The sequence below is a fragment of the Narcine bancroftii genome, chromosome 4, assembly GCF_036971445.1.
Source record: "Narcine bancroftii isolate sNarBan1 chromosome 4, sNarBan1.hap1, whole genome shotgun sequence".
Classification (NCBI taxonomy): domain Eukaryota; kingdom Metazoa; phylum Chordata; class Chondrichthyes; order Torpediniformes; family Narcinidae; genus Narcine; species Narcine bancroftii.
This window is the reverse complement of record NC_091472.1, coordinates 87,394,600-87,414,084: the sequence shown is the minus strand read 5'-3', so window position 1 is coordinate 87,414,084 and position 19,485 is coordinate 87,394,600. Positions and strand designations below refer to the sequence as shown.

General features: G+C 39.5%; 1 protein-coding gene across 9 annotated transcripts in view; it reads left to right on the top strand.

The window, feature by feature from the left end:
• Positions 1–19,485, top strand: part of slx4ip (SLX4 interacting protein) — a 179,824-nt gene that overhangs the window by 59,032 nt on the left and 101,307 nt on the right. For all 9 annotated transcript variants that reach the window (XM_069931867.1, XM_069931865.1, XM_069931864.1 and 6 more), the window contains one exon: positions 15,870–15,959. In XM_069931867.1, the coding sequence (XP_069787968.1) occupies positions 15,870–15,959 (90 nt within the window). The remainder of the gene's footprint in view (positions 1–15,869; positions 15,960–19,485) is intronic.

The following is a 19,485-nucleotide window of genomic DNA, read 5'->3' as shown; positions in this document are numbered from 1 at the left end:
ACACCAACAATGAAGACGCTGTTTACATCCGGTACCGCACGGATGGCAGTCTCTTCAATCTGAGGCGCCTGCAAGCTCACACCAAGACACAAGAGAAACTTGTCCGTGAACTACTCTTTGCAGACGATGCCGCTTTAGTTGCCCATTCAGAGCCAGCTCTTCAGCGCTTGACGTCCTGCTTTGCGGAAACTGCCAAAATGTTTGGCCTGGAAGTCAGCCTGAAGAAAACTGAGGTCCTCCATCAGCCAGCTCCCCACCATGACTACCAGCCCCCCCACATCTCCATCGGGCACACAAAACTCAAAACGGTCAACCAGTTTACCTATCTCGGCTGCACCATTTCATCAGATGCAAGGATTGACAATGAGATAGACAACAGACTCGCCAAGGCAAATAGCGCCTTTGGAAGACTACACAAAAGAGTCTGGAAAAACAACCAACTGAAAAACCTCACAAAGATAAGCGTATACAGAGCCGTTGTCATACCCACACTCCTGTTCAGCTCCGAATCATGGGTCCTCTACCGGCATCACCTACGGCTCCTAGAACGCTTCCACCAGCGTTGTCTCCGCTCCATCCTCAACATCCATTGGAGCGTTTTCATCCCTAACGTCGAAGTACTCGAGATGGCAGAGGTCGACAGCATCGAGTACATGCTGCTGAAGATCCAGCTGCGCTGGGTGGGTCACGTCTCCAGAATGGAGGACCATCGCCTTCCCAAGATCGTGTTATATGGCGAGCTCTCCACTGGCCACCGTGACAGAGGTGCGCCAAAGAAAAGGTACAAGGACTGCCTAAAGAAATCTCTTGGTGCCTGCCACATTGACCACCGCCAGTGGGCTGATATCGCCTCAAACCGTGCATCTTGGCGCCTCACAGTTTGGCGGGCAGCAACCTCCTTTGAAGAAGACCGCAGAGCCCACCTCACTGACAAAAGGCAAAGGAGGAAAAACCCAACACCCAACCCCAACCAACCAATTTTCCCCTGCAGCCGCTGCAACCGTGTCTGCCTGTCCCGCATCGGACTTGTCAGCCACAAACGAGCCTGCAGCTGATGTGGACTTTTACCCCCTCCATAAATCTTCGTCCGCAAAGCCAAGCCAAAGAAGAAAGAAGAAAGATAAAAATGCTACAGAATTTCCTTCTTTAATTATTTCCTTCTAAACCTGCTTTGGTTTCCCTATTCTATGTGCACAACCTGCACTGTTTCACACAGATTTATAAATTGACTGGCATTAATGTTAGTGGATTTTAATTATTTTTATCTTTAGTTACAGTAAACATAACTATGGCTTACTGTTACTTGAACAATAGAGCATGACGTCATTTTATTTTAATATGAAACACAAAGGCCTTTAATTTCCATTATGCTAGTTTTAAAAACATCAGCCTAGAATCCGACCTCACCCACAACACTAGTCAAGGGTACATTCGTCACTAATTGCAGCTAGTTGAAAGTACTCCAAAAAATAAGCTGGTTTCATATTGTGTGAGTGTACAAACACACAGTCGCCATTGGATATTGGATTTTGTTATTATCTGCTGAGAAGCTAAATTTACATTTAAAATTAACGACGAATCAGGCTTCTCTGCTCCTCAGTGCAAAACGTGCCGACACATAACCAAACATAATGCATATACAGACAAATAATACATATGCAGGATAGGTATTTCATCTATACAAATAAATAAATAATGTTTTGTACATGTGCGAGTCATGAATTGCTAGTGTGAGCAGTTCCTTGGGTTGTTCACCATTCTTCCTGCCCGTGGGAAGAAGTTGTTCCTCAGCCTGGTGGTGCTGGTTCTGATACTCCTGATGGGAGCAGCTGAAAGATGCTGTATGCAGGGTGAAAGGGGTCCTCAATAATTTTTGTGATCTCAGTAGATCACATCGTTGGGGGAGGAGGGAGTTAATTGGTATATTTGAGTGGCACTTGCTCGTGCTGCCCAAATATTCCAATTAACCTGCAAACCCCGTATAGTTTTGAAGGGTGGGAGGCACCCAGAGAAACCCACAGAGTCACGGAGAAGATGCAAATTCCTTACAGAGAGCGGAGGATTTGATCTGGGTGGCTGGCACTGTAATAATACGATGCTATGGTAATAATGCCACTCATTAATATATATTCCCAGTCTCATTTTTGAAATGTTTTTACGTCACTTTCAGTTTTTAAAATTTGGGCTGCGCACAGTGGTGGATTCTCAGTGTGATTGAAAATTATTGTATTTAAGCTGTATTATATTGAGCAAACTTTGGAAGCTAAATTTATGTATTTCAATAATACTTTGGAAATTCATTTTTGAAATGTCTTTTCAACATAGGTAACAACCTTCCAAAATTGCTGATCATCACCAAAGCTAAATTGTTCCAAGCATTTAAAACCTATCAGCAGTATTAGATTAACTAATTCAAGAATATTAATTAATTAACTGATATCGAGTTCCCCAATTTTTGCTAGGCCACTCCCCATTCTCCCTTTCCACCCCATGACCGTCTCCTTTCCTCCAGCTCTTCACCCCTTTCCCTCACCCTTCACAGATCTATCTCCGCTTATTTTCTTTTGTGCCCTCCCTCCCTTATCCAACTATTACGCCTTGCCTGTGCTCCTCCCCCTGCTCCTGCCACCACCGCCCCCACCCCAACCATTTTATTCAGCTTCCTGCCTACATTTTGATCATACCTCGATGAAGGGCTCCAGCCTCAAACATTTGGTTATGTATCTCTATCTTTGTTATATAAAATACGCTGTGTGACCTGCTGAGTTACTCCAGCATTGTGTTTTTACTATAATCTTTGCGTCTGCAGACTTTCATGTTTCACTTAGTATCTGTCACTTACCAATTGAAAGCTGCATAAACCTGACACTGGAACAACTTTGAATTGTTTTCTGACCAAAAAAGAAAATAAAATTTACAATTATCGAACTGGAGGCTTTATTATGGGCTAACTGGCAGGGGTTTAGCACAGTGCTGTTACAGCACTAGCAACCGGGACCAGGGTTTAAATCCGTAGGGAGTTTGTACGTTCTTCTTGTGTCTGTGTGGGTTTTCTCGGCGACTCTGGTTTCCTCCCACCATTCAAAACATATTGGGGTTGTAGGTCAATTGGATGTAATTGGGTGGCATGGGGCCGCGTGCTGAAATGGCCTGTTATTATGTTGTATGTCAAAACTTAAATTTTAAACAAATCTTTCAGATTTTACATTGTAGCTGTGTTGTTAATCAAGTTGCTCTATAAAGGTTACAGTGTGAAATTGGGCTCATCAGATGCTGGTTATGAGTGTGGCCAGTGACAGTTTGGTTCGGTTTTAGACACATTGTGCTGTCGCACACTTTTAGTGAGACTTGTGCTCGCTGTGATGAGAAAAGTAAACTATAATACTCAAATGTATGGTGGAAGTGTGCGAATCCAGACATCAAAGGTGGGGAGGTGGGGGGGGGGAAACACAATGATTGAAGCCATACTTTGCACCAGGGAAGATGGTTGCACTGTGTTTGAGTTCAGTCCCATCTCAGAGCAGAACTTTGCTGGAGGCCATCACTTTTGAGCTTTAGTGATGCTATGTGTCTCTGATCTCTGCTATGGGTGTACCTGTCAAAGGACTTGAGATGTGCTTCTTCCAGTGAATGCATACTTTTGATAGGAATCCTGCAATGGGAGGATGTACAGTCTTGAGGTGGTTTTGTCTAATATAACTAACTATAACCATATAACTGTTTACGGCGTGGAAACAGGCCATGTCGGCCCTTCAAGTCCACGCCGGTTCAGTTCTTCCTGTAAAGTGGAAAATCTTTATGAAGTTAATTCTCAGAAATTGTTAGTTCCAGCAGGATTTGAAGTCTGCAATCGAACCTTTAACCCGAATTTTCTCTTTTAGAATGTCAATGAGACTTTAAAGCAATTCCTTCATATTCTGCAAGTATGCAAGTAAAATTAACAATCCTCCATACTCCTGAAATAAAAATGGAAAATGCATAGCAGGTCAGGCAACACCAAACCCAGAATAAAAGTGTGTGGTTCACTGGTGAACATCTCCTGATAGTGAGAATCTGGATCTCAATAGCTGTGCATTTGAGCAAGATTAAAGGGTTGGCATAGCTGTTAGCGCAATGCCTTTACAGTGCCAGCGATTGGGACCAGGGTTTGAATCCCACGCTGTCTAAGGAGTTTGTCCGTTACCCCCATGTCTATGTGAGTTTTCCCTGGGGGCTCTGGTGTCCTCCCAACATTTAAAATGTACTGGGGGTGTATCTTTAATTAGGTCTAAATTTGGTGGCACAGACTCATGGGCTGAAATGGCCTGTTACCATGCTGTATGTCTAAATTTAAAAATTTAATTTTAAATCTATATGGGAACAACTGAAGGAATGGTTTTGTGAAACATTAATTTTTTTTCCAGAATATTCCCTCCTGTGGGTAGCATGATCATGGTTAAGTTAACCAGCCATTGATTAAGCAAGCAAGGGTCATTGCCCAGCAGGACTAATGATCATGTGGAACTCATTGATTGAGGACCTACAAGGGAACTTGGCTGCTAACTGACAGACAACTCCAGGAGCTTCTCCTGCTACTGCACAAAGCACAGAGCTCTTTGAGTCATTTGATCATCAATTGCTTGAAAATGGAAATAGAATGGTATCGTAGGCAATGCCCACGAGTCAGCATTGATGCCTAATTTAAGCTGAAAATTTTCTGCTTGGATGTGATGTATCCCCCATTCCCTATTTTTATCAAGAAGTCTTTGAAGTCTTTGAAATGCTACTATCTTATTTGCTTCTGCCACTATTCCTTGTAAGCCTTTCCTGACCATTTTAAAAAAAAAATGCCAAAATTGCCTTCACACTCCTTTAAACTTGCTCTTCCCCTTCCACAAACCACACCCCCACCTGTACCTTAAACACATTATGACACTTTAGCCTGTGGCGAATAGATTCAGACTCTATACCCTATCAGTGCACCTCCTAATTCTTTATACCTGTCAGGTCTCCCCTCAGCCTTTGATGCTCCAAAGCGAACAACCCAAGTTTCTCCAACCTCTCCTTGCAGCTCTTATCCTCAAATCCAGGTAACATTCTGGTAAACCTCTTCTGCACCCCTTCCAAAGCCTCGGCATCCATCTCGCCATGTAGAGACAAGAATTGCACAACATTTTAAGTGAGGCCTGGCTAAAGTTTTATGTCTTCCTTGTGTTGATGCTCAGTACCCTACCCAATAAAGGCAAGTATGCCATAGGCCTCTTTTACCACCCTATCTACTTGTGAGGCCACTTTCAAGGAGCTGTGGAACTGAACCCCAGATCCCTCTGCACATCAATTCTTACAAGAGTCCTTCTAGTAATTGTATATGTGCCCCATAAATTTGAACTCACATAGTGCAAAACCTCACACTTTTCTGGATTAAGCCATCTGCCACTTCTCTGCCCATGTCCATAACTGATCTATATGCTTTTGTATTTTTTGATAGCCATGTTACACAGTCCACAGCTCCAACAGTTTTAGTGTCATCTGCAAACCTACTGACCCACCCATCTACTTTTTGTCAAGGTCATTTATATAAATCACAAACAACAGAGATACCATTGGCCACACCAGCCAGAAGACGCACCTTTGCCTTAAATGGCCAGCTAATTCCAAATGTAAACTGCCAATTAACCATCGATCCATGCACCTGTACCTTCTGGATCAGCCTATGTAGTCCATATAGACAACATTCAAATTCATTGTCAGAGTACATACATGACATCACATATAACCCTGAGATTCTTATTTTTTGTTGCAGGCTAGGCAAAATTTTTACTTATCAGTAGAATGAACTATACTCAAGAAAAAGATATTTATACAAAAGAAAAATATGTAAACAAAAAAACGTAAGCAAACTGCAAATGCAGAAAAAAATAAATATTCACTAATAAATAATGTAGAAAGTAAGAGTCTTTAAATGAGTCTCAGATTGAGTCTGTTGATCAGGAGTCTTGTGGAGGAGCAGCAGCTGAATCTGGTGGCACCTATACTACTTTTCTTGATGGTAGCAAAGAGAACAGATCATGTCCAAGGTGATGAAGATCCTTGATGATTTCTGCTGCTCCCTGACAGCAGCATTCCATATAGATTTTCTGAATAATGGTGAGAGTTTTGCCTATGATGTATTGGGCTCTGTCCACTACCTTTTGCAGGGCTTTCCACTTATTGGTGCCCCCAATATCAGTCCACGTTGCAGCTGCCAGCGAGACATTGAGGTGACTAATGGTGGTACCTCAATTGTGGAAATCCTGGAACAACAAATCTCTCTGCAAACCCTACAATAACCTTCCTGAGCGGTAAACAATTACTTTTTGAGCACAAAATCCTGCTGAACTTTATACATGTTAAATTCCGTGCACAGAATAAGAATTGCCTGCAACCAGAGAACTTGGAAGAGGGAGAAGTGAGATTGAACTGTGAACCAAAGAACTTTTCTTAAATTTACACACACATAAAATGATGAAATAAGCTATAAACCTAAACAAAAGTGGGAAAAGGATTTAAACATAAAGATAAAATATGAAGCATGAGAAAAGTTATGTTCTGGAACTATGTTGAATACAATAAACACAAGGTTACGCATGATACAGTATAATTGGTTACACAGGTTATATATCACGCCTCAAAAGTTAAAAGAATGGGATCCAACATTATCAGATAGATGTTTTCGCTGTAAGAAGGAAATGGGAACAACAGTACATGCAATTTGGGCATGTGAGAAAGTGAAAATGTTTGGGAAGATCTAAATCAGATATTAAATAAAATCACAAAAAATAACATTTCAAAAAATCCAGAGATCTTTCTTCTAAGTAACTTAAGAAGTAAGGAATTAGGCCTCAAATTGGATAAAGCACAAAAAAGATTTATTATGATAGCCTTAGCAGTAGCAAAAAAATGTATAATGTCAACTTGGAAAATGGAAGAGAGCCTGAGAATGCAGCAATGGTACATGGAAATGAATAAATGTATTCCATTGGAAAAAATAACATATAATTTAAAAAATAAAGTCACATTATTTGAACAAATTTGGGAACCGTACATGGAACATAACAGAGAGGGCTTGCCTTGGACCTCCACCCATGTTAAGAAGACAAAATGACTTGATCCAGTGTGTAAAAGTAGATGACACATTTTTCTTGTTTATTTTTCATTGTGTGAAGACATTGTTTAATAGTTTTATTGTATTGTATATGCTGAATATTTATTGGTTTGGGTAGGGGGGGAAATAAGGGAGAAAATGCCACTGTGTATATTTAATGAGAAATGTTTGTATATATTTTGGTTGATATGGTTCAGTGTGAAAAATAAAAAATTATAATTTTTTTTTACACACACATCATACACGTGCGCTCAGAATTAGAAGGGGGGGGGGTTAGTTAAGTTAATAGAGACAAGTTGGTTTGATTCTGTTTTCATGCTTAAAGATAATTAAAAACAACCTTTCTTTAAGTAACTGCTTGTCTTGGTGAATGTCTATTGCTGCTGGGTTTTGGGGTCCTATGGGCTCATAACAATAGCACCAGATGATTCAATCTTTCCTGATTAAGCAACCCCCTAATTTCTGGAATCAATATAGTGAACCTTCTCTGCACCGCCTCCAAGGCCAGTATATCCTTCCTCAAGTAAGAAGACCAGAACTGCACGCCAAATGCAGCTCACCAGTTCCCGGTACCGTTGCAACATTATTTCCCTACTCCTAAACTCAATCCCTCAACCGTGATTCAACACGTTGCCTTCTGTTATGGGGAAAGAAAATATCTCGTGTTTCAATCAGATGTCATCTTTCTATGGTCATGGTCAAATTGCCATTACTGAACCCATCCACTCCATCACTAGTCCTCACATTAAAAAGTTAAAAGCTGAACAAAGGCACTTCATTGGGATAAAATTGTGAAAGACTGACAAATCATTTTAAATATCCTTTCATTTCAGAAAAAAAGATATTAAAAATCTATATTAATCAGGCAATGAATATTTTACAATCTCATGATATCTAGTATTTCCATATAACCCTTTTCCATTACATCTCTATGGTCCTATAGTAGTTTCAGTGAACGGAACTGTATTCATTTATGAACATAGTGATGTATGTATTTTTGCTGTCTAGGTGTTGCAGGTGCAGAGTCAGTGAGATGGCATCTGCCTTAGATCTGTTTCATTTGGCAAATTGGAATGGATCCATGCTGCTGCTCAGGCAGGAGCTGATATGCTTCAGCTCCAGCCTCTCAAAACACTCATTGTACATGTGAGTGCCACTGGTTGATAGTCATTTAGGCAGATTATCAAACTCTTCTTGGGCACTGGTAAGGATTGAGGCCTATTTGGAAAAAGGTGAGTACCACGCCCTGTCAGAGTGAAATGGTGAAGATATCCATTAAAACATTGGCCAGTTGGTCAACATAAGTTTTCAGTACTCAAATGGGTACTCTCTCCAGACCAGATGTGACCTACTATTCTTTGTGGGGGGGGGGGGGGACTTAACCTTGATGTCTCCCCTCAACTTCCATCTTAAACAGATGTCCTCTGATATTTGCTATAGTTGCCCTGGAAAATGATACTAGCTGCCTACCCTATCTATGCCCCTCATAATCTTTCATACCTCTATTAAGTCTCCTCTCATTTTTTAGCACTCCAAAGAGGAATGCCTTCGCTCGGTCAGCCTTGCTTCATAAAAAAAATTCTCCATTCCTAGCAGCATCCTGGAAAATCTCTGCACCGCTCTAAAGGTTCTTCATCTTTTAAGAACCGAACACTATTCTAACCAGTTTTTTTTTAAGAGCTCCAACATTACTTCATGGCTCTTGAATTCAATATACTAATGAAAGCCAGCACACTATATGCTTTCTTAACCATCCTATCAACTTGCAACAATCTTGAAGGATATATGGACTTGAACCCCAAGATCTCTTTGCTCCTCTTCACTGTTAAGAATCCTTCTACAGACCACATACTAAACCCTAAAATATTACCTTCCAAAGTACATCACTTCACACTTACCTGGATTGAACTCCATCTGACTTTTCTCTGCCTAACTCTGCATGCTGACTCTATCCTGTTGTATCCTATGACAACCTTTTACTATATCCACAACTCCTCCAACCTTCCTGTATTCTGCAAACTTAGTAACCCAAACACCCCCCACCATTTGTCATTTATAAAAATTCCAAAGTGCAGGGATCCCACAACAGATCATTGCACAACAACTATTCACTGACCTCCAGACAGAATATGCCACATCCTCTACTTTCATGGGCAAGTCAATTCCGAATCAGTGCAGTCAAGTTTCCTTAATTTTCTGAATGAGCTCCCCATGGTATAGTTTGGATTGTGGGAGGGTCATTTGACCTCTCTGTCTGGAATCTGGTGGGAATTTGGATTGCAGAGGGTCACATGTCCCTCTCTGGCTAAAGTCAAGTTAGAAGTCACCTCACTTGCCAGTCAAGGGTTAGATCTGCCCACCTGTGAGGCTGATGCATGATTGGCCCTGGAAGCTGGTGTGTGATTGGTCCTCCAGGTGTCAACCAATGGTTAGATCTTCTCACAGGTGAGGCTGATGCACGATTGATCCTCGCAAGTCACATGGATGTGTCTTGCATTGAAAAAGCCAACTTCGTGCAATCTCTTTGCTCTTTGTTCTTGCTGCTACATGAGACCATCATTGAGCTGCAGGCTATGGATAAATGCAGTGGCCCCATCCTGGATACCGACCCATGGGGACTGCTGGTTCATTTGATATACTTGTTAGTTGTAATTAATTTACTGTTCAGTAGTGTGCTGTGCCTGTGAGTGGGTGGACATTGTGTGTTTAACCCTTGTGTTCCCAATCGGGAGTTGAGAATGTTCAGTAGTGAGTTACTTGCACTCGATGTGTAGTTTTTTGTGTATTATTGCTGTGTATGTGCTCTTTAGTTCTGACCATTGCTGAACTCCAGGCTGCAAGTCACAGGCAACTCTGGAGGGCCAATGCAATTGGCTCATCTTGGATCACCAGCAACTGCAACACTGAGTATGTGCTCATTTAGTTACACAGTATACCATGCCTGTGGGTTGTGGGTGCTGAAGAAATTAAACCTTTGTCTCTCAGTATTCTGTGCCTGTGGGTGCTGAACAAGTTAAATCCACATTTTTCGGTATACTGGGCCTGTGTGCTGTTTCCATTAGTCTGTCAGTGGGCAGACATTTTTGTGAATTCTCCTATGTGTAAACATAGACCACTGTTTGTTCATAACACATGTCCAGCCTTGATTCTCTTTGAACCCATCAAACCTATTTTGAACACAACACATGCGGAACCTATTCAAACACTGGACTAAAATCCATATATACCACATCCACTGTTCGAACTTCATCAATGTTTTTTCACCTCAAAAAAAAACTCAGTTAGCCTCATTAGGCCTGACTTGCCTTTTACAAAGCCATACCAAGACTATGCCTTTCCAAATGCAAATTCTATCCCAAAGAATCCTTCAGTTGTTTGTCCACCACTTCCTCTTTCTTCATTTTTAAAAAAATTTTATTTTTCACACTATGAACAAAATTGACCAAAATACACATAAACATTTCCCTCTTGAATATACACAGTGTCATTTTCTCCCCCTTTTCCCCCCTCCCTTTCCTTCCTCCTTCACACCCCTCCCCACCCACTCAACATATATGATACATTAAACTTCATCTTGACGCGCTGCAGAATATTACCCTGTTCTATGCTAACCTTGTGTTCATTGAGAACCCTCTCCCTGGTGAACGCTGAACGAAAGTATTCATTAAAGACCTTCCTTATCTCTTCCTTCTCCAGGCACACTTACCCCCCATTATTCCCGATTACCTCACCCTCGTCATCCTTCTGTTCTTTATGTTCATAGAGAACACCTTGGGGATTTCCTTAATTGTACTAACCAAGGCTTTCTCATGTTTCCTTCTAACTCTCCTAAACTAATCTTTTTCTATAACTCTACTATGTCTTACTTGTACTTTATATGAGTTTTCTGCTTGCAAATTGGCCTCTATCATTGTATCTTGGTAATGTGACAATAAACCTGAACTTGAAGGAGCAAATGTAAGCCCTGTGTAAACAACAGAAAGAGAATACTACCCCTTCAGGTATCCACCTGACTTGCCCAGTCAAGCATCACCACTCTCACCTCGTACTCTGTCACACTCCCACAAGTAAGAGCACACTGAAATCCTGGAGGAACTCACCCGCTCTTTTCAACTTCTGTAGGAGACAAAGGTATATTGCTGATGTTTTGGGCCTGACCCCTTCTTCAAAGAATAAGCAGGAATAGGAAATCTGCTTATTCGTTGAAAAAGGGTTCAGGCCCAAAATGTCTCCTATAGATGCTGGAAAGACCGGCTGAGTTCCTCCAGCATTTCGGTGTGTTTTTACAACAATCACAGTGTCTGCAGACTTTCGTGTTTCACCCACATTCGTACAAGTGTGATCAGTAATCTCAATCAGGAAATCCTTGATCACAACAGACTGCATAAGAAGAATTATATTGCTCTCAGTGGAATATGACTGGACATGCATTTAATTTAAAAAAAACTCAACTATTTACATTATATTTATTCAATAGCTATCTCCCTGAAAAGAGATTACGCAGAAAATTTAAAAAAAACAATCAAATAGGGATGATCCTACATAGATTCTAGATAATAGATAATGAAAGGTCAAGTTGGACATGTTGTAACTGGATTTAAAATTATGTTAGATCATCCCTGCACCTTTTAACTTTGTGAACTTGATTATGTTGAATGGCAAAGGATATTTGGTAATATGGATACAAATAGATAATTTCTTAACCTTTTGGAAGAAATTTTATTTTTTAATATACTTCTCATTACCATTGTTCAAACACACAAGTTTTTATCTATCGATATTGACAGATCAAATAGTTTTACTCACTGCCACATGAATTGACTTCAGGTTGTAAAGAAAGAGATTGTCTAATTTTGCAGGTTTTTCTTTATTCTTCAACAGAACCAATCACTACTTCCACAGGTAGACAAAGAATTGGTAGAGGAACTCAGCAGGTCAGATAGCATTCATGGCTAGAAATGTTCACTCATTGTTTCAAGTTGGAACCCTTTATTAAGCTTGCCTGCCACTGATCGACTACTTCCATGTGGTTTTACTATCCCTTCAAGCATTGTGAAGAGCACTTCATTTTTGAATACTTCACCATAAATTATCATTTGAACCTTTATTCGTGTGTGGGGAATGTCATAATAAGACAGTATTAAACATCTTAAGGGGAGGCCAACCTCAAATAATTTCTTGGGATATGATCCAAGTCTGGCTTCCTTCCAGCTGTGTGAAAATGCCTTTGAGCAAAATAAACTCTACAAGAGAGGTAATCTTTATAAATGTTATATAGTTCATTGCATGAAAAAAGAGCATCTAATATTTGGCTACACATCTGTCTGAGGATGTTATTTTTAAATATGCACACTGGGAATATGGAGTAGAACTTGGGATGTAAGCTATAATTAACCTAGCTTGCTTTCTTCAGCATAATAAGTTAGATTCTGCACAAGCTTAACTGGGTCCACCTCATATTCTGCCTTGAGGTAGCTCCCAAGTTAGAGTTTCAGCAAAACTTATCTGGTGTAAAATATCAGGAAACCAAGATTAAGAGAAGAAGTGCTAGACATCATAGAATAAGGATAATGCATATTTTTTGGATTATTTTATTTATATTTTCAAATCAACATGAAAGCAAGAAATTCTTTAATTACATAAAAGAAACATAATCTTATCATCAATGTTGATTTTGTGTAAGAAAATAAAAAAATTGAAAAAAAAGAGAACAGTCCCTAACCCTCCCCCCTCCCATCCACCCAGGGTAAAAAAGGAGTTAAATAGTTAATATAATTGAAAAGAGAAAAGAAAAAGAGATGAGAAAAGAAAAGAAGAAAAAAAAAATTTTTGATTGGATTCATCAATCTCCTCCCAAGGGGCAAATATCCTGACTTAACCAGAATCCCAGGTGGTTCGTTGCAGGGGTTGGTGGGGAAAAGGGGGGGGGGGGATTCATTAAGAATCTAAACCTATGAGTGAAGATATGGACTCCAAATTTTTAGTATTTTTTTCCCTAAAGTTCTAAGTAATTTTCTCCAGGGGAGTGCAAGTAAATATTTCCGCTTTCCAACGGGTCATATCAAGATGGGAATCAGATTTCCAGGTAACCACTATACACTTCCTTGCGACCACCAGTGTGATCTTTACAGATTCTAATTAGTGTTTTGACAGCCTCATCTTAGGTCTTACATCTGCTATATTTCCCAATATAAACAATTCCGGCATCTGTATAAATCAAACCTTAGTGATTTGTTCTAGAAGATTTCCCAAATCTTCCCAGAAAGGCCTCACCTTAGAATGTGACCAGGTTGAATGCCAAAAGGTTCCTGTTTCTTCACTGCATCTAAAACATTGATCTGATATTTTTGCTTTTAATTTGTGTGATTTTTATGAGCAAGATATAGTTGGTGCAAAAAATTGTATTGCGCCAATCGATAGCTTGCATTAATAGTATTGGTCCTGCTGTCCCGACATAAATCAGACCAGGTTTTTTCATCAATCAGTATGCCCAAATCTGTCTCCATCTTTGTCTAGATTATGTAGCACCTATTTTGAGGTGCCCATAGCAAATTACTTTGGAAATAAATTTCTTAATGCACATTTTATGCAAAAAGTTAATAGTTTTGTGGGAAAAGATTCTGGGGAAAGTTTTATAGATGAAAAAAATAAAAAGAATCATGAAAGATTCCTGAAGGAGAATAAATTGAGATATTTGACCATGATAATATTTATTGTCATACATGTTGTGCAATGTCTTCTTCTTTATTTCTTCTTTGGCTTGGCTTTGCAGACAAAGATTTATGGAGGGGTATGTCCACGTCTGCTGCAGGCTCGTTGGTGACTGACAAGTCTGATGCGGGACAGGCAGGCACGGTTTCAGCGGTTGCAAGGGAAAATTGGTGGGTTGGGGTTGGGTGTTGGGTTTTTCCTCCTTTGCCTTTTGTCAGTGAGGTGGGCTCTGCGGTCTTCTTCAAAGGAGGTTGCTGCCCGCCGAACTGTGAGGCGCCAAGATGCACGGTTGGAGGCGATATCAGCCCATTGGTGGTGGTCAATGTGGCAGGCACCAAGAGATTTCTTTAAGCAGTCCTTGTACCTCTTCTTTGATGCACCTCTGTCTTGGTGGCCAGTGGAGAGCTCGCCATATAACATGATCTTGGGAAGGCGATGGTCCTCCATTCTGGAGACATGACCCACCCAGCGTAGTTGGGTCTTCAGCAGCGTGGATTCGATGCTTGCGGACTCTGCCAGCTCGAGTACTTCGATGTTGGTGATGAAGTCACTCCAATGAATGTTGAGGATGGAGCGGAGACAGTGCTGATGGAAGCGTTCTAGGAGCCGTAGGTGATGCCGGTAGAGGACCCATGATTCGGAGCCGAACAGGAGCGTGGGTATGACAGTGGCTCTGTACACGCTGATCTTTGTGTGTTTCTTCAGGTGGTTGTTTTTCCAGACTCTTGTGTAGTCTTCCAAAGGCACTATTTGCCTTGGCGAGTCTGTTGTCTATCTCGTTGTTGATCCTTGCATCAGATGAAATGGTGCAGCCAAGGTAGGTAAACTGGTTGACCATTTTGAGTTCTGTGTGCCCGACGGAGATGTGGGGGGGCTGGTAGTCATGGTGGGGAGCTGGCTGATGGAGGACCTCAGTTTTCTTCAGGCTGACTTCCAGGCCAAACATTTTGGCAGTTTCCGCAAAACATTTTTATTTGCTGCATTTGAGCAGGTACTTCATAAAAAAAAACAATTACAATAATATACATTAAATTAAAGAGATAAATACAAAAGATGGATAATAAATATTCACAGTTATCATAGTGCAAGAAAAAAGAAGCATTGTAGTCGTGCAGTCAGTCCTCTTGTGGTGTCAGAGCAGAACAGAGCAGAGGGGAGGTTGAAGAGTCTGATAGCAGTAGAAAAGAAACTGCTGTTAAACCTAGGCTCTGGTCTTCAGGCTTCTGTACCTTCTGTGTGAAGGGGCATTGATGAGGAGTAGGTGGGCATAATGTGCTTTATTTCAGGTAATAGTTCTTTTTAAAACTTTGCCATTTTGATCTCTCTTTTGAGTTGATAGCAATTCTTACTTCTAACATCTCTGAGTCAAAAAAAAACTATTTGATGTTGAAATGATTCAATATTGCTGCTGTGTTTATTTTACTCATTGTTTGAGGCTGGCAATATTTTGCTAGATAGCAAATTCAAATGATACGTGTGTCAAAAAATATCTGTTCACTTTCTTTTAAATTATTATATGGAATAATAAAAGTGTAGTTCCAAAAGATTACACAGAAATTTCATGGCACCAAATTGCATAGTAAGTAATGGCATTGTTATCAATATAAACAAAAAGGATTTAACCAGCTTTGAAATATGAGATCCAACAGTTTGGGATTATATCTCAGTATGTGAATTATTCTTGTCTTATAAGATATAAACTCTTGTAGTTACTTTGGTGCTAATCCATATATTTAAATAATATTTAAATAATTATAAATACAATAGAATTTAACATCTGTAACATTGCTAATATTTTGTCTATGTGATGGATGAAAAAAGGCTGCATTTTTATGGATCTAGCTAATGCTGCAAATCATGCACTTTTTGGAATTAGATCTACTTTCAGAGAATTTTTGTAAATTTGGATCACTTAAAACAAACCACTTATTTCAATCCAGGTAAATGTCTTTCAAAAAGATCAGCTGTGTCAGAAGTCTGGCTGTAATTTCTTCTATCTACAAGACAAGTCATAACATTTCCTTTTGTTCTATAGTGTGGGAACTTTGCAGTTCTGGTGGATCCTCACATTCTGCCTCAAGGAACAAATAAAGACACCAGCTGGTTTACTGAAAACCACAAGCAGGTATAACAGAATCTACTTTCTATAATCCAAAAAAGATGCTGCAAGGAAAGAACAAAATACAATTACAAATATTGAGCATTGTTAGGAAGCTAGTACTGTATTATAAATTACACTTAAATTCCCAACAATTCTTGTGACATCAGAAACCTATATGGCTGTTTTATCACATAAAACTACTTTTTCTAATACACTTTGGCAAACTATAAAATTTTGAATATTATTGATTTGGAAGATTATTAAAATAATTAAGATAGCTATCTCTCCAAAGTGAACAATAATGGCATAAGAAACCAGGAGCTTTATTTTACAGGAGATTTTTTTTTAATTAGAAAACTACTGTTAGTATGAGTTAGTAACCATGTCACAGGAGTAGCAGGGCATCTTGGCCCTCAGTTAAAGAAGGGACAAATTTCCACCTTAATCAATTATTAAAATCCTTTAAACTGCTCTATCGTGTTAGCTTTCAACATTTTAGACAATATATTAACTTAAAAGATTGGCCAAATTTGTGCGAGCAAAATGGCTATGGGACTGTGGTGCCCTTGTTAAATCCGGTTGCTCTTTATGTTTCCAGAACTTCCATGAGGGAAGTTTTATGTCGCCCCTTACAATCCCATTGGCACATCGTGTCTTTATGAAAGCCAGATACATTGTTTGTCTGGCTATTTTAGATGATGGCAGAATCAGGACAGTGAATCACAGTCATTGCCTTTTCATCGTGTTCTGGATCTATGATCCCAGAAGTAAAACCGGTTTGATAGGCCTGAGACATTGCTGCATGTATCAATACAGTGGTGGCTTCAATATGCGAGATTTGTTCATTCTCCATTGCTGCCAGTGAAAACACATGTTGAGATAAGACATCTTTGAATCTAGCCTCTACTTAGACAGGCCCCTGCTACTGAAGTCAATGAACCTACATGTATGACTGGTAATTGAGGAAGGTTTCGTGACATTGTCACAAAGGGAAACTCTAGACCTGAAAATAGCATCTGTTTGTTGTTCTTTCACAGAGATTAATCTCTGGACATGTCTATTCATGTAATGTTTCTTTATGATCCTTATCAAGAAGAGTACAGCTCATATTTTTGTCTCATGAGTTCTCTTATGTCTTCTGTGAAAGTATACTTTCTGCATGCCACAGAAATGCGATCTATTTACCTCCACCAGGGTTAAGGATTTAAGCTGATAGCTATGAGGAGGGAAGCCCTATAATTGTTACTTTGCACATCATCCTCTTTGTTGACAAAGCAGGCATGAGCCCTGTGACCCTTTTCTCATTGTGCTATTTGTTGGTATTTGGGCTTCTTTTCAAAATACATCATTTACAAAGGTGTAAAGATTTATAAATTGAACAAATGCCAGTTAAAGATAAATAATTGTGATTCATATTTTTCCAGTAAATGAAATGTTCAGTGGATGTTCCAGGGTGCAGCTGTAGAACATTTATTTCATCCTGATGAAAATTAGTCACTAGCTGAAGATTTTTATTTACTTGGGACACCCACAGAGAGACTGCAAATGCTGGAGGATGAAGCCAAAAACAATCTGTTGGAGGAACTCAGCAGGTTGAGCCACATCTGTGGGAGAAAAAGAAAGGGCAAGATTTTGGTCTGGAATCCTCCATCAAAACGTGATGAAGGGTTCCAGGCCAAAATGTCGACTGTTATTTTTCTCCCACAGATGCGGCTCTACACGCTGAGTTCCTCCAACAAATTAAATTGTTTTTGCTCACTGTTTTGTGCTCTTTCCATGATTCATTAATGTTTAAACGATGACTGTTTTGTCTGAATTGTATTGTGAAACATAATAGCTTTATAAATTTGTTTTTTTTAATGCTTTACCTTTTTATTGCTATTTCAAACTATCTTCCTTTGGTATTTGAGCATTAAAAAGGTAGAAAAATTGTCAATTGGTGCAATTTGATCAAACAAAACTTTCAATTAAAATTAAATAAAATATGTCTTCAAATTATATTAAAAATCTATTAGAGTAATTTAATATGCTTGTTAATAGTAATGGTCCAATATCCCACTTAAGTAAGTGTTAATATAATAAGTAATTATATTATGCTAATGTAATTCCAACAAAATTGATGGTAACTGGCAGGTATTTTTACTGTGAAATATTTAGATAAACTGTTTTTCAATGTGGCTATCCTTTTCTACACTTGTTACTATTTCAAAGTTATGTCTATTCCACAATTACAAGCATTCCTTCCCTGTTTTCAAGATTGCTTCCAATTGGGAATTCTATTAGAAAGAATTAAGTTCAATTCTGCATAATGTTGCCAAACACTAGAAAACCAGATAAGACATAATCTAGAAAGCCATAGTTAGGTTTCATTAAGCAAATGTTTGAATGTCTGTAGATTGTAAAAGGCAGAGAAGACAGAGGGAAGTTATGACCCTGGGAAAGAATGTGTTGGAAGTAGGGAAGGAGGGGGGTGGAGATTGGGGCTAACATTCCATTGAGTTTCAGTGGCAATAGAGGAAGGAAACAGAAAGTGTCTGACAGTATGTTTGCAGTTTAGGATAAATGATGACAAAGTTTAGACAAGCCACAGTCTTGTCAATAAAGTAAAGGTGATAGTGGTTGCAGACAGAGAAAGAGATTTAGGGAGCTGATATCCTGTGGCAGTTATCAGCATGTATTTCCCATTGTGCAATATGTGACAGCACAAAATGCATAGATTAAGTGTAGCCATATGAAATTTGGGCATAGCTAAGACCCCAACTTACTATATATAAAAAAATTTAGAAAAATACCACTGATTTTCAGTGGTCGTAAAAAGTAATGGCATTATAAATTAGTTTATTGATGTATAGTTTTTTTTAAAAAGAAACCTAAGAAGCTTTTATAGAAAAAAATGACATAATATTCAAAACTATTGAGTACTTTGCATCAGTACAAGGAGAGGGTATGGAGAATTATGATAGGAATCATAGTGAGAGACCAAGATATAAAATGCTTTTCAAAAGTCCCTGACCCTGATGGGATATACCCTGGGTTATTGAAATGGGTATCTGAGAAGATTGCGGAAGCCTTAAAAAAGACATTTGTATCCTCCCTAGCAATGGGTGAGGACTGAAGAGTAGCTAATGTTGTTCATTTGATCAAAAGAGAGACGGGGATAATCCACAAAATTATGGGCTGGTGATAGTCACATCAGTGGTAGGGAAACTATTGGAAAGGATACATAGTAGAATTTACACACATTTGGAGAAGCAAGGTCAGATTAAGGACAGTCAGTATGGCTTGTGCTGGGCAGGTCATACCTTACAAATTTGTTAGAGTTTTGTGAAGAGGTTGTCATAGATGGTTGAAGAGGGTAGGGCAGTGGGTTTCGACTGCATAGACTTTGATGAGGCATTTGACAAGGTCCCCTGTAGGAGGCTGATCCAGCAGGTATAGATGCATGAGATCCACAGTGAATTGATTGTTTAGATTCAGAATCAGCTGGCCCACAGAGCGTAGTGGTAGAAGGGTGTTTACCTGACTGGTGTGATCAGTGGTGTCCTGCAAG